The sequence below is a fragment of the Pholis gunnellus genome, assembly GCF_910591455.1.
Source record: "Pholis gunnellus genome assembly, chromosome: 11".
Classification (NCBI taxonomy): domain Eukaryota; kingdom Metazoa; phylum Chordata; class Actinopteri; order Perciformes; family Pholidae; genus Pholis; species Pholis gunnellus.
In genome coordinates this window covers 1580001-1594648 of record NC_136538.1, presented here as the reverse complement: position 1 = coordinate 1594648, position 14648 = coordinate 1580001, and the positions used below count along the sequence as shown (strand labels likewise).

General features: G+C 39.0%; 1 protein-coding gene across 1 annotated transcript in view; it reads left to right on the top strand.

The window, feature by feature from the left end:
* The first annotated feature begins 1065 nt into the window (after positions 1-1065).
* Positions 1066-14648, top strand: part of cdh31 (cadherin 31) — a 17974-nt gene continuing 4391 nt past the window's right edge. Inside the window, exons 1-14 of the mRNA XM_079168747.1 lie at positions 1066-1319; positions 2514-2628; positions 5641-5729; positions 6181-6393; positions 7303-7425; positions 7947-8102; positions 8687-8831; positions 9594-9766; positions 10553-10681; positions 11027-11212; positions 11432-11676; positions 12354-12493; positions 12643-12734; positions 14627-14648. The exon at positions 14627-14648 is cut by the window's right edge and continues 111 nt beyond it. Of these exons, the coding sequence (XP_079024873.1) occupies positions 1269-1319; positions 2514-2628; positions 5641-5729; positions 6181-6393; positions 7303-7425; positions 7947-8102; positions 8687-8831; positions 9594-9766; positions 10553-10681; positions 11027-11212; positions 11432-11676; positions 12354-12493; positions 12643-12734; positions 14627-14648 (1879 nt within the window). The 5' untranslated portion in view covers positions 1066-1268. The remainder of the gene's footprint in view (positions 1320-2513; positions 2629-5640; positions 5730-6180; positions 6394-7302; positions 7426-7946; positions 8103-8686; positions 8832-9593; positions 9767-10552; positions 10682-11026; positions 11213-11431; positions 11677-12353; positions 12494-12642; positions 12735-14626) is intronic.

The window sequence follows — 14648 nt, the reverse complement described above, 5'->3', positions numbered from 1 at the left end:
TCAGCTAATGGTTTTGCCTGTGAGGGGGGCAAAGCCAGTTGCTGGGCAGTCCATAGATACTGACTACAAATCAGGTCACAGTCAGATGTCCAGACAGTCAGGGTAAGAAAAGAATAGATGGATGGATGGAAGAACGTTTCTTAGACTCTGTGTACTACAGTCTATTAGCAAATGATTTTTGATGATGATGTATGATGTTGCATTACTCAAACACACTGAATACAGAGGTCAAAAAAAGCTTTTGGCTGCAGTTGAGTTCCCTGACAAAATGTTTCAGCCTGTGTGTGTCATGGGAGTGTCTTGCCTAACAGTGGGCCTAAACGGTGTACTGTAAATACAGCAGTAATAATAAACACATCACATATAGCCTGAAATGCATGGTGCGTGGCAGTGTATGGTAAGGATCTCGTTAAGCTCTATGTAAATGGGGAACCTGAAACCTCTACTGGTTTTCCGAGGCTGGTTTCATACCCTGACAGCAGTCCATGAACGACCATAGTTAGAATCTTAAATCCCACAGGGTAGTTTCAAATTTGATTTTTATGTCACTATATGAAAATATTTTGTCAATATTAGGATATAAAGTGTTGTCAATTGTATGCAGTCAAAAGAGAGAGAGGGAGATACAGAGAGAGAGATAGGGGGAGATAAAGAGAGAGAGAGAGAGACAGAGAGAGAAAGAGAGGGAGAGGAGAGAGAGTGAAAGTGCTATAGAGAAAGAGAGGGAGAGAGGGAGCTATATGGAGAGAGGGAGAGAGAGAGAGAGAGAGAGAGAGAGCGAGAGAGAGAGAGAGAAAGAAGAAGCGAGAGGGAGCTGAAGAGAGGAGAGAGAGAGAGAGAGCGAGAAAGCGGGGGTTGTCAGTAAGAGGAAATGAGACAGAAAGTTGAAGAATGCTATTCACTTTGCTCTGATACAGCTGCTCGTTAATAAAACTGCTGTCAGTGTATTTATCTGTTGTTTATCTGCTACCTGTTCATGAGCAGGAAGTAACAGAAACTACTGGTATCTGTCTCTACAGGTGTGTTCAGCCTGTATGACCATATCAGGAACACGGAAACCGCGCACCTGTAGGCTGACGTCACACGCTGAAAGTACCTGCAGCAACTCGTCCAGCTGAACTCAGTCAGTAACTGAATCTACCTTCACGAGAGGAGACAAAGAAGCCACGACGAAAATTCGCAAAGGAATATATATTTAAAAATCACCTCGCAATTCAGTGGTTTTCTACTTTCATTGCAAGGACTATAGAAAGAGGGTTTACAGACAGATGGGGACCGGCCGGGTCGCGGTGTTGGGCGTTTTAATCGTCGTTTTTCAGGTGAGATTTCCTGCCTTCATTATTACTTCACGTTAACTCTTCCACGCATTTCTGTCATTCTCTCGTTAGATTTAGAGAACGAAAAATAAACTGGTGACTTTAGTTACCTTACTTTTGTACATCTCATTAAACACTGGGTGTTTTTAGAAAACTATTTCTGACGATACTTTCGGTTCTGCACCGAGCAGCTTTTTATTTCAGTACTCTCAATTTGTGTTAGTCAACACTTGCCGCGGCTCTGCATTGTATTTAACTTAAAGGAGTTCGGTTGTTTGGGCGGGTGATAATGGCGAACTTTTATATTAATAAGCACTGCTTCGACTGAATTACATATGGCCTAAATAATGATGTATAAAATATCAAGTAATTTAAAAACGATGTCTTGACAAATATGTCACCCATTTGACACAAGGAAGCGTTGAATCTCGTTCAGAGTTTTATGCTTCCTCCCCTCGAGGAGCCGCTAGGTCTCCACGGGCCTCGCCCTAGTTCTGTTGATGACGTTTTCGGCAGGTTGAATTCCAACATGTTTCGATGGTGGAAAAAAAAACTTCTTTCGATGGGATTGCTTGCAAACACACATTTGTCATTACAATTTGTTCACAGCATTTGCTTTTACTATGATACTGTGAACATTTCGGGAAATAGTTTCTTATAATATGCGAATTATTTTTTTACTGAATCAAGCTTTTTTTTTAACAGTTTTAGATGTAGTTATTGATAGACCTAGAGCAACAGCTTTGATAATTAATCGTATTGTTACTTAAGTATGCTAGTTCAAGCTGTGAATTTGCTGTTCTATCTCTGTTTTATATTGTCTTTGGACTATTTGTTGGCCAAAACAAAAACGATTCAAAAACATCACCTTGAGTTCTCCGTGATTCTGATGGACATGTTTCACCTTTTTTCAACATTACATAGACCAAACTAATAGATCAATACAAAAAATGATTGAGATTATTCAATTCCATAGTGCAATTATTTGTTAGCCCAGATTGGACCCTATGACTCCCTGGGTGGCAAGTTTATCCACCTCAATTGGGGATTACACCAATGCTGAGTGTAATCACTCAACATGCCATTTTACAGTTTCCTTAACAAAATCAGACTGAAAAAGTTATCCTGTAGCCTACTGATTCCACATTTCCATACTTCTGGATTATGATTAATAAAAAGGCTGTTTTCTTCTCTTAGGCCTCATCTTTATTGACTACTAAGGAATCAACATGTGTGCCTGGATTCAAGTCGGATGTGTTGATTTTCCGGGTGTTCAGGAAGCACCTGAGCCAGGGCATGAGACTGGGAAAAGGTAGGTACAATCCAGGAAGCCGCTCTCACTCATTGGCTAATGCACACCTGAAGGAAACGGTGTGCTGTTCATTTCCAATGTTCATTATTATGAAATATGGATTATTTTCAGATTGTACATTCAGGAAAGAACATTTTATCTATGGAGGCATCGAGACCAAAGTTAAAGTGATGGACTAAACTCCTTTAGTTTTGCTACGGTGCTCCTCCTGATTTGGCCTTCTACAGATTAGCTGCTCACATTGTTCTCACCCCCAAACAACCTCAGGTCTCAGCTTGCACTCACTCCGCACCTCCTGTAATGCTCTTACCTGCAGGGCAAAACAATCTCCCCGAGCCTGTTTTACAGGCCTTGATTTATCAAATAGTCTCAGAAAAGAAGCACTACACAGCTGCAGTTTTTTTTTCACTACAGACCTGACATGTTTGTCAGGTCACGGAAGTGTTCCACCGTTTACTTTTTTCCCAATTGTCTCAGTAGAATGGCTGATCACCCTCTTTAGTTTGGCCTATGTCTTTTTCTTGTCTAAGACAAGATTATACTATGATGAACCAGGCTTCTGGTTTGCTTGAGGAGGGAAGAGTCCATAATGCCGCTGCTGACGTAAAATGTGTAAACTCATGGCATTACCAAATCATTAAACTGGGTTGTCTTGTGGTTGCTTGGTCATAATAAACTGTTTGGTGCTGTGTTATGGCAGTTTTACAGTCAGTCTGTTTAGTGGCTGATGCATAGTAATATCCTGGACAAGTATGATGTCCTGATTGCATATTGTAATGAATATTGGCTGGAAACGTTCATCAGTAAAACTTTATTTCACTCCGTGATGATTAACGTTAAACTGATTTATTAATCCACGTTTCACGTGTGCCAAATCTGTACGGATCACGGATCGATAATGGTCCGTTACACCAACAGTATGACTGTACTGTGAGGAAACGCATCAATGCTGGTTATAAATATCTCTTTCATGGGTTAAAACAATGCTGACAGAGTTGACTGGTTAGGACTAATATGTTATTACATTTCTATTAAAATTAAAGATTTTTTTTAAATCCACGATTTTGTGGTTATAGCATTAACATGTTTACGCAGACTCTAGAATACGTTGAAGTTTTCACCATGTTGCGTCACATTTCTTATTGTGTGTAAGCCACTATCAGGCTTGACTTAAACATTGCTTTTTCTAACTTTGGAAAATAAAAGGATACATAACTATACTTTTACAAATAACTATTATTTAAAGAATTGTACACCAGTAATTTGGCAAAAAAGTCTTCTAAATGATCAGGAATTACAATTCAAATGTAACCCTTTTTAATGCAGCAACAAATTGGTCAAAACTTAAACCGGAATTAAAATTCCAGTGTATAAACATAGAATTCAATTGAATTGATTGGCATATCTTTTTGTGATAATTAACAATTTCAACTTGCACGATTGAGGCGATTTTTGTGTTATTCACGTTCCGCCATCGCAAATTCGCATTTACTGACGTCCGTTGGTGTATTTGCATTAACTTTGTGTGTAATCTCTTCGCGCAAAAAATTTGCGCCGCGTTTGGTGTGAACACATAGGCAGCAATCGTCATTTATTTGTAGTTGCTGAGAGTGTAGGTAGGTGAAGCGTATGTACTTGATCTGAGCGAGAAGTCAAACTAGTTTTCAAACTGCTTTTGGAAAAACAACAACCTGAGCTAAGCACTAAACCCCACACTTGTTCATTCACCCCAGATGGAGTCTTGACAAACTCTCTGTTACATTTTTATCAACAAAGGGTTGAATACAGAAAGTGCTCTGTTTTGGTTGAAATGTTATAATGCATATACCCGGTATAACGCAAGTGGTAGCTCCCTGTGATCCAGCCTGTGGGTACCAACCTAAAATGAACCTTCATTTTTTAATATGAAGATTTCGCTTTTATTATGTGTGCTATGAAAAATATTTTTGTAGAGTCATTTATTTATAAATCACAAAACATTTGTGAGTACTTTTGTGTGCATTTATTAACGTTAATACTGATCTGACCCCATATACAATAGGCATAGGAGGTATTCAATTTCACCAAACTTGAATAATCTTTATTAAATGAAAGGTGCCACTCTTGAAAACAAAATGAAACATATGATCACTAAGGACAACCGTAGCATAGACGTATCTGCAGCTAAAGCTTTTTCATGCTTTTTTTTTTTATTTGGGGACTTCACCTCAGTCATGAGTTTGTGTCACAACACATTGCACAACTTGGTTTGCAGTAGTTTCAATCTTTTATAACAGATGTTCTGAGCCAGTCCTAAGGATCTGTATCGGGCCGATATGTACATATTTTAATGGCTCGATATTGATCAGAAGCAAACTCTTCTTCACTGGACTCTGCTGTGTTTTGTCCATCTCAGCCTGCTAGTGTTGCACTGCTGCGCTCCTTCACCACAGCTGAGATCTACAGTACAAATAATTCACTGCATGAATGTGGTGATGAATTGGAGTGTGGAAATGATTTGGTCGCACCAGTGATTGATAAAAGTTACTAAACTCTGGCTGCAATGTTACCAGCTGCAGGTCATACCAAAGAAATGTCTAAGATTACATTTAATACAACACGTAATGCTTTAAAATGAAGACTCATCAAGGACAGCCACTGAGGAGGGATCCCTCTATCAGGATGGTCAGAAGTGCAATAGATATGTGTACAGAATGAACAATCGATCCATATGACAGAAATGATGCATACAATCAGAGCAGTAGAAGCAGTAATGTTAGGCCCAATAATAATAGAAAAAGGATTACTACTACAAAAAAAAACCCTGCAGAAGTGGATATAATAGAATGATAAAAACTGTAATAGTAAAAAAAAAATATTACCACAGTAGTGTTATTTATTAGAAAGGCTACTTTTTTTTTATTAGCCAGAACACATCATGCTGGTTCAGCCAGCTTGTTCTGAAGACTTGCCATTTCTTTGTTTTGTCTATGTTCTGGCTCTGTAATAACTATTTATTCTTTCAAATTCCAGTGGGCTTCTCTGACTGCACAAGCCGCACAACATTTCTTTTCAGCAGCGACAACAACCATTTCAAAGTGAAGACAGATGGCATGTTGAAGGTCAGTAGAGTTCAACAGACTATTGTAAAATTATAATGCTCACCTCTCCAAAATCCTTGCACATCCCTTTGTGCCTTAACATGATTAGGGGATTTGAGTAACTATTGTGTGAAAATATGAATTCTCAGCAACACTTCAGGTGGTTTATCTCAGAAACGATAACAAAATACAACTTTGACTCAACATAGATGAAGTATGATAATAGAACCGATGTAAGTTTCAAGACAGCAGTATCTCTGTTGAGTGACTCCTCCATGTGTAACTTGGACCCACCTGAATGCAGCACAGATTTAGTTGAGCGGCAACAGCACTTGTTGTTGGTCTTTGTTGTCAAACTACCTTCAACACTTTGGATTTTTAGAAGTTTGATTTTGTCATGTTGAGAGCTTGCTTGAATCCAAATCTGTTAACAGCAAGTTGACCTTTGCTAATGGGTGTTTTTTCCCTCCAGGTAAAAAGACCAGCTAATATTCATGGAAACCGGGAATTCTTTATCCACTCCTGGGACTCACAAGGTCACAAAATGAGTGTTCCTATCCGAGTAGTGCACGATAGGCACCACCATGGGAACCATCACCATAATGTCGAGCATCACCATGGAGAACGCAAACACCACAACCATCAGCACCACCACACTGAAGTGGACTCTGCTAATAACACAGAGGTACTGTAGGACAGTGAAAAGGATTGGACACATTTGAAAGGGCATGAAGGAAACTTGCAAATGTATGTTTCTAAATAACGCTCATTCGAATAATATATTTGATGTAAAATATGTTTTGCAAGTGCCACATTCATCAAATTTGTGTTTATCAAGGGTCTGGAACAATTGACATTGTTAGAGGCAGGTTTGACAGTGAAAAGGCTCTGCGTGCAAAGATCCGTTTTTCTATAGAACACTGCCCCTTTGTGGCTGTGTATGAATTGCCAAGGCTCAGACTTAGGCTCATTCTGTTAGCTTAAGTCTTTTTCATAGCAATGCTGTGGGATGTAAGTTTGGAATTACATTTTTTTTCTATACTAACTTAATGTAACTTATTAGGAGTGCTGTCAAAATTAGCCAAATATGTGTTCTAAAAAAACACATGTTCAAACTATTTGTACATCAATTTTAGCGCGACTCATTTCATTAATACAAATCTAAATAAATGTCAGGTTGCTGGAGGCTAAATTATGTCATTTTCATTTATTATCACAAAATAAAATATTTTCTGCTTTTAGTACAAAAGTACAAAAGGTGGAACGTAGTGCTTGCTGTTAGGAAACGGTGTCACTCTCTGTCATCATTAGTTGTGACATTGTTTTAGCTTTTTTTTTCACAATCAAATCTAATTTTTTTTTACATTTGAATGTTTCTTTTTACTATTAGAATAGTCTAATTTTGAATATTTATTAAGAGTAGTACGTGTTAAGTTATGTATTCAGAGTTTAACAAGCTATGTAGCACTGACGAACTGTAACGATAACTGAAAACCTGCAGGGTTACAACTATGCGCTAACGTGAGGTGCAGCGATAAGGGTCCAATGTCTTGTGTCTGTCACACTATAACTGGCTACAAATGTTTTCTTCCAGGTGCCCATTCTGAATTTTCCCAAGACTGGTGAAGGGCTGATAAGGAGGAAGAGAGACTGGGTTATTCCTGAGTTAAAAGTTTCTGAGAATGACAGAGGACCCTACCCCCTACTAGTAGCTCAAGTAAGCGGAACCTAAGCCCCTTGTTCCTGAGAATTTGATACTGAACTGTATTTTGGTTATTTGTTTCTCAATTTCTGCCAAGGTTCCCGCTGCAGTCATTGAGCTCTGCTTTTTATTTTATTTTTGGTTCTATTTACAGTACATTCAAATATAGCGTTCCATTTTCATGTGTGCATCTCTCCCCATTCCTCCCTAAATATAGCCATAGTTTAAATTTTTCCTTAACTGGTGATAAGTTAATGACCTTGTTTTCTTGAGACAGTTTATTTTTTACATTTTTAAAGTGTAATCATCCTGTTATTGGGATACATTATAATGAAAATGCATAGATGTTCTGAGGTGCACTATGGCTGAAATAATGAATCAGCTGTTGGCCATGTAGAATATTGTAACCGCTCTCGGTTTCTATACCTCAGAAAGGTAAATGCAGATTAACTCAAAGACCTCTACAGTACACAATATTGTGGCTAATATAACGGTGAGAGTGGTATAACTCCGGCCTGGTGTGTTTTTTTTTCCAGATCCGTTCTAATGAGGATAAAAAACAGAAGATCTTCTACAGCATCACTGGTCCAGGAGCCAGTGAGTCTCCTGTTGACCTTTTCACCATGACCAGAGACACTGGTAATCTGTATCTGACACAACCGCTGGACAGAGAATTAATAGACGTGTACATGGTAAGCACCCTCTCTGAGGTTAGTTTTATACACTCTGTTCACTTTTCATGATCAGGCAGTTTGCTCGTCTCATTCTCAATGAGACGAGGTTGGGAGGCTTCTACGGGGGTACAGCGTGCGCCTCCTCTGGGAGACAGATGGAGCTTCCGTTAGCAGTTTGAATTTAGCCAGAGCAAACCCCAGCACCGGGGCTCTCATCCTGTTGATGGAATCCAAGTTGCCCCATAACAATAACTGGAAGTCATCCCCGGGACAACCACGGACCCATGGAGCAGCTAGCTCAGTATTACATGGCCGAGCTTCATATTCCAGACTAATTTGTGCAAATCAGCACAATAACAGATGTTTATTCAGGGCGTTTAATCAACGTTCCCTCCAAAAACAATAATTATTCAATCTTACATTGGTAACATGATGTTTATTTGCTAACGGTCTTCTTTACTGCCTATCTTGGTGCACCTGTAGATCAGAGATTTAAAGTGAAACCAGTGGCATGTTGTGTCACCAGTGTGAATGCTAAAAGGATCTACTTGGATTATTATGAGTATACAGTTTTATAATTCTAATGTGTTTGTCTTATGCAGTTTAAAGCACATGCTGTGGCAGAAGGTGCAGGAACTGCAGAAGCGCCTATGGACATTACAGTGAAAGTAATTGACCAGAATGACAACAAACCAACTTTTGCTCAAGACACCTTCCTGGGAGAAGTTGCTGAGGCCTCTCCAATAGGTACTGGCAGTGGATCTCCTTTAGCCCTGAAGATGTCTGTTAATGTTACATGGTATTTTTCGTTATCACAAGACAAAAGAGCAGATTTGATCTTCTACTGTTTGACCTAAAGCTTTGATAGAGTTAAATCAAGGTCCTGCTCCAACACATTTGTGTTACTTCACAGTGGATGTGCCATTACTGAAAGGGACTTTTTCTAATGCAACCTGTAACCTAATTATAAACATAAGAAAGAAAAAAAGTTTGCAAACTCATATTCTCAAAAAAGTGAGCATCCTAATTAAGCTGATGGCAGATGGCTAAATCAAAAACAATCTTTGGTCATTACTCTCAACTGCCAGTTGTCTAAATCTGCCTTTGTTTTATGTGCATGCAAGTCATCATAGTAGTTAACCTTGCTATAAATTACTTTTTATATTGAAGGATCATTTTAGTTAACTATATGGGTTACGACAAGACTAGTCACTGACTGACCACAACCATCACCAGGTGCATTGTTGGGTTGAAAAAAAACTATCGTACCCAGCTTCATTCTGTAAATCACGTTTTTGATGAAGTGCGCTGCTTGTTTATGGGAAAAATCAACGATTACTCATTGACTTTGGCGTGAGAGGTTCCATCGAGTCCACAGCGGCAAAATAATCGTTTTATCTCAATTATCTTGATTTCATAATCGTTGGAATTAAAAATTCTAAGCCCAAGCCCCAGCCCTACCAAGAATATCACATACTTTATTTTCACCTCTGACTTCCCTCTCTCCAGGTACCGAGGTGATTCAGGTTGTGGCCACAGATCTTGACCAGCCAAATACTGACGCCTCAGATCTTCGCTACCGTATTTTGAGCCAGGATCCAAATTTGCCCACTGAATATCTGTTTGTCATCAACCCAGTCACTGGAGCCATCCGAGTCAATGCCGGCGGGCTCGACAGAGAGGTGAGCCTTCTAAAAACCTTTCACCTGTCTGTCTTTCATGATAGCTCTGGTGTGGGCCGACTGAGAAAATGGTTTGTTTACATAGGAAGTAGTTTATTAGTAGATGCTAGTATGAAACTACTGATTGAGCACACAGCTGATCATAGAAACTGTGTGAAAGTTTATATAGCCATCTGCTATTGGCTGATCTTGACAAGTGGGGTTGGAAAGATCAAATGATGCATATCTGGAAATCTATAGATATGTGGCAGATATAGATTCATTGATACAAAACCACAAATTCCGGATTTTGGTTAGCATAGACTGAAAACTAAAATCCGCATGCAGAAGAAATTGTACATCTTGCCAACCAGCCTGAGGTAGTTTGTAGAACTGATGTTTTCCTATTCATTCGTGACGCTTCAATTCATTTCAAGTAATTCAAATTTGTTGTCACGGTAACGTTCTTGCGACTTTCCTCCGTTTTGCATTACCAAAGAGAATATTATGGTAATTGCCTAGAAACAGGAAATGCAATTTTGATGACGATGAACCTTACGAATGCCCCCTTATGGAGTAGAAAGTGTGGTCTGTTGCTTTTATACACTGTACATTTCCTTTTTTTGTTGTTCAAAGTAACATTTGTCATCATGTAACATCACACCAGCCAGGGCTAATGGGACTGTCATTAGCTTCTTGGCTATTTTTCTTAATGGATTTGCTCCAACGGAGTCTGTAAAATTACGTCAAAAATGTTTAAGCCTTCCAGTTGGTGAGTTAAACTCATTTGTGTTTCTCTTCTAACAGAAATTTCCAAAGTACACTCTAGTGGTTCAAGTAGCAGACCAGAAGGGAGAAGGGTTGATTAGGGAAGCAAAAGTAATCCTTACTGTCACAGATAGCAACGACAATGCTCCGGCCTTCACTCAGCCTTCCGTAAGTACAACATGATTCTGACTGGAGAGCTATGTTCTCTAAACACTTCCCCAGATGAGCAGGTCTACAATCCTAGCTCAGCAACCATAACTAGGCACCGCAGATCTGTCAAGCTTTGGAGTTTTTGCCATGCTTCATTTATTTTTATTAGTAGTCTAGTTTAAAGTTGACCATGTATGAGCTTGCTAGTTCATGGTAAGTGAACTATAGTAAACAGAGAATCCCATGTCTGTAGAGTCATGAACTGAAGACCATGGTTAAGAAATACTTGTTTACAAGCAACAGCATCCTTTTTTCTAATCTTCACTGTTTTTCTCTTTTAACTCCCTTGTTACATTTTCCCAGTATGAGGCATCTGTTAAAGAAAATGCAGTGGACGCTCATGTCATTAGGATGATAGTCACAGATGGTGACGTGCCACTTTCCCCAGCCTGGAACGCCAAGTTCACGATTATCGATGGTGATCCTGGAGGACATTTCACTGTGAAAACAGGAAGTAACAAACATGAAGGAATCATTTCTACTGCCAAGGTAGGACATATACAAAGAATTCTCAATCACAATATTAAAGTTATGAGATATCTGTCATTAAATGTTTGCTCTATAGATAGTGTTTCAGCAACCTTTTGTCAGTTTATTAGATAACAATCACTGTTATGTATTGAGGGAATTTGAGTGCAAGTTGTACAGCAGTGTGAGTTGTGAGACATTTGTCTGAATTGTGCTGCTGTTTTCCTTCCATCCAATCAGGGTCTTGACTTTGAGAGGAGCACCAAGCACACTCTGTTGGTTGCAGTGGAGAATGAGGTTCCTTTTGCTACTCCATTGCCCACTGCCACTGCCACAGTTGTGGTGAGTGTGCTGGACGTCAATGAAGCTCCAATCTTTGATCCAATAGAAAAACATGTGTCAAAACCGGAGGACCTTGCACTGGGTGGTGATGTGGTGCAGTACACTGCTTCTGACCCAGACACTGCACGCAAACAGAAAGTCATGTAAGCTCGAACTCTGATCTTTGTTGTTAAGTATTTAAACACAAGGTTATCACTGCCAGAGAAAACTAAAATAAGAAAAAACAAGCTTTTGGTGTCAATTCTCTAACCTCTGAGGGCAACAAAGTGAAAGCATTTGGTGACTGTATTCAATTCATCTTTAATTTCACTGTATAGTATTTAAGTGCAGACAACATTTACTACATGTTCACTATTGTCTTCCAAAGTTTTTGTGTAATTTGGTTTGCTCCAACATATTAGAATTAAGCAATGATTTTGTTGTTTCTTTAAAATGCTGAAAACGGCCTCTTGTTCCACCATTTCCAATCAGTAGCTGTTGATATTCATTGCATCACTTTGATTTGGAAGTTGATTGAGTTTCGTTGATAATAAAACAATGATCATGGTTCAATATGTCACTGTCACAGCCACCAAAAACCTTAAATGTTAGTTTTTCAGTTTATTGTAAGTTTGGCTTCATGAGCATTTAGCCAAGTAAAATGTCTCCGGCTTAAATTGACACTATGTCCAAGCTAAACTCGAAGAACAATATATGGCAAATATCAACTGAATGTTTTTATAGTGATCCGATCTGTGAATGCCCCGTCATGAAGCATGTTCGTTGTTATCCGCTCGCTTGCATAGCATTAACTGTCTGTGTTTTTCTTGTTTATATCCAGGTATAGAATAATTCGAGACCCTGCCGGATGGCTGAATGTGTCAGACATGGGCCTGATTAAAGTCAGGAAGTCCATGGATCGAGAGGCCCTCTTCGTCAAGGACAACAAATACACAGTACTCATTGGTGCATATGACAATGGTAGGTAGGAGGCAAGACTTGTACACGGTAATCTGGTTTTCTGCACTGCTTTAGGGGCCAAACTAAATATGGACGTTATCTCACTGATGTTTTAGCTTCCCTAGAATAGAGTTGTTCTCCTGATGTGTGTGTGTCTGCCACCTCACCAGATGATATCCCAGCCACAGGAACTGGTACACTAATAATCCAGCTTGAAGATGTCAATGACAATGCACCCACCATTGAGGAACGTTCAATTAAGGTGCGTCTCCTTTCCCAAAACATTTTTTTTATGCAGATGAGATTTGAATTCACATGTTTTGGGTGCGGAACTTGGAATCTGTGATGGGTGTGATTTAGGCAATGCTGGGTTTGAAGAGCAGATGGGGGCTGTATATAGACAGAGAGGGGACTGAGGAAAATTGGTGATGTTCACAAAGAGGGGAAGCTTCTGTTTCAATAGATGAAGGAAAAATTCATCCTACCAAGAAAATGTTTTTTAAATCTTTGCAAAGGCTTGATTTCTTCTTTCTATGATTTCTTAATTTCTGGTTCCCAAGTGTCCTCAGAGGGAAAATTAGACGCATGGAGGAAGGACTTGAATAAGGAAATAACATTGTAGGATTGGAACATCCTATTGGTTTGTGAAGATGCACAGAAATGATCTCTGAATACTCGTCTGAAAATATTGCAATATAATTAACTTGTGCATATAGCAATAACACCAGTACAATTACACCATTTTGGCGATATATGTAATGAATGTAAAGGGACCTTGTATCGTTGTATTTAGGGATATAGGAAAACAAATGTTTGTGAAAAAGTAAAAGATGGACACAATCATCCCTTGGAGCTCCCTCTGGTACCTTAGATTTACATTTTGAACCTCAACCCTTCAAACATAAAACTGAAGAAAAAGGAACATGCACTTAGTGTATCTTGCAAGAAAGCATAAAGACCAAGAATAGATTACCATTATGTATAAATCAGCCTACTATCACCTGAAGAATATATCAAGGATTAGAGGAAAAACGTGTCCATGCATTTATCTTCAGTAGACTGGACTACTGTAACGGTGTGTTTACAGGTCTCTGTAAAAAGTCAATCAGAAAGCTGCAGCTGATTCAGAACGCTGCAGCTCGAGTCCTCCAAGAAAGTGGATCACATCACTCCAGGTCTGAGGTCTTTGCACTGGCTTCCTGTCCAACAAAGAGTTGACTTTAAAACCCTGCTGTTGGTTTATAAAGCACTGAATGGTTTAGGGCCAAAATACATTTCTGATCTGCTGCTACCTTATGAACCATCCCGACCCCTTCGGACGTCTGGGACCGGTCTACTTCCTGTTCCCAGACTCAGAACTAAACATGGAGAAGCAGCGTTCAGGTGTTCTGCTCCACATATCTGGAACAAAGTCCCAGAAAGCTGCAGGTCTGCTGAGACCCTCAGCTCCTTTAAATCAAGATTCAAGACTTTTCTGTTTGCTGCTGCTTTTAATTAAACTATATTCAAGGATATTAATCAATTTCCTGCATTTAACTACTGTATTTTATTTCTTACACTGCACTGCAACTCTTACTCTATTTTTAGTGTTTTAATGACTGTTTTTAATGTTTCAATCAATGTTCCTAACTGTTTTTAAATCTCCTTTTCTCTTGCCTCATGTTTTGATGCTTTTAATGGTTTTATGTGAAGCACTTTGAATTACTTTTACCTTGAATTACCTTGTTGTTGAAATGTGCTATACAAATAAACTTGCCTTGCCTTTATTATTAGGGAAGATGGCTAACGTATGATAAATCTGTAAACGTTTTTTATTGCATTCCTTCGTAATGCAAGTGTTAGACACCCAACACAAGTCAACAATCTTAAAGTTAAAATAATAGTGTTGGCATATTTTTTTTATGTTATTTATTTTGGGACTACTGTGTTGCTGCTGTTTTTTTTTTTCTTTTCTGTGTGGGTTTATGTCACCCGTTCTTCTCTTGTTAGTGTAATGTGTTGTTTGAAAGGTTTGGGGAAGTGAGGCGGGAGGATGGGTGAACCGTGTTTGTCCTTCTTAATGAAAACTAATAAACATTGTCACGATCTCACAACATTTGTTTTGCAGTAAGATGAGCAAATAAAGACAGTCTTTCTCTCATTGTGTTTCCTCAGGTGTGTCACAAGGAAGCGGCTC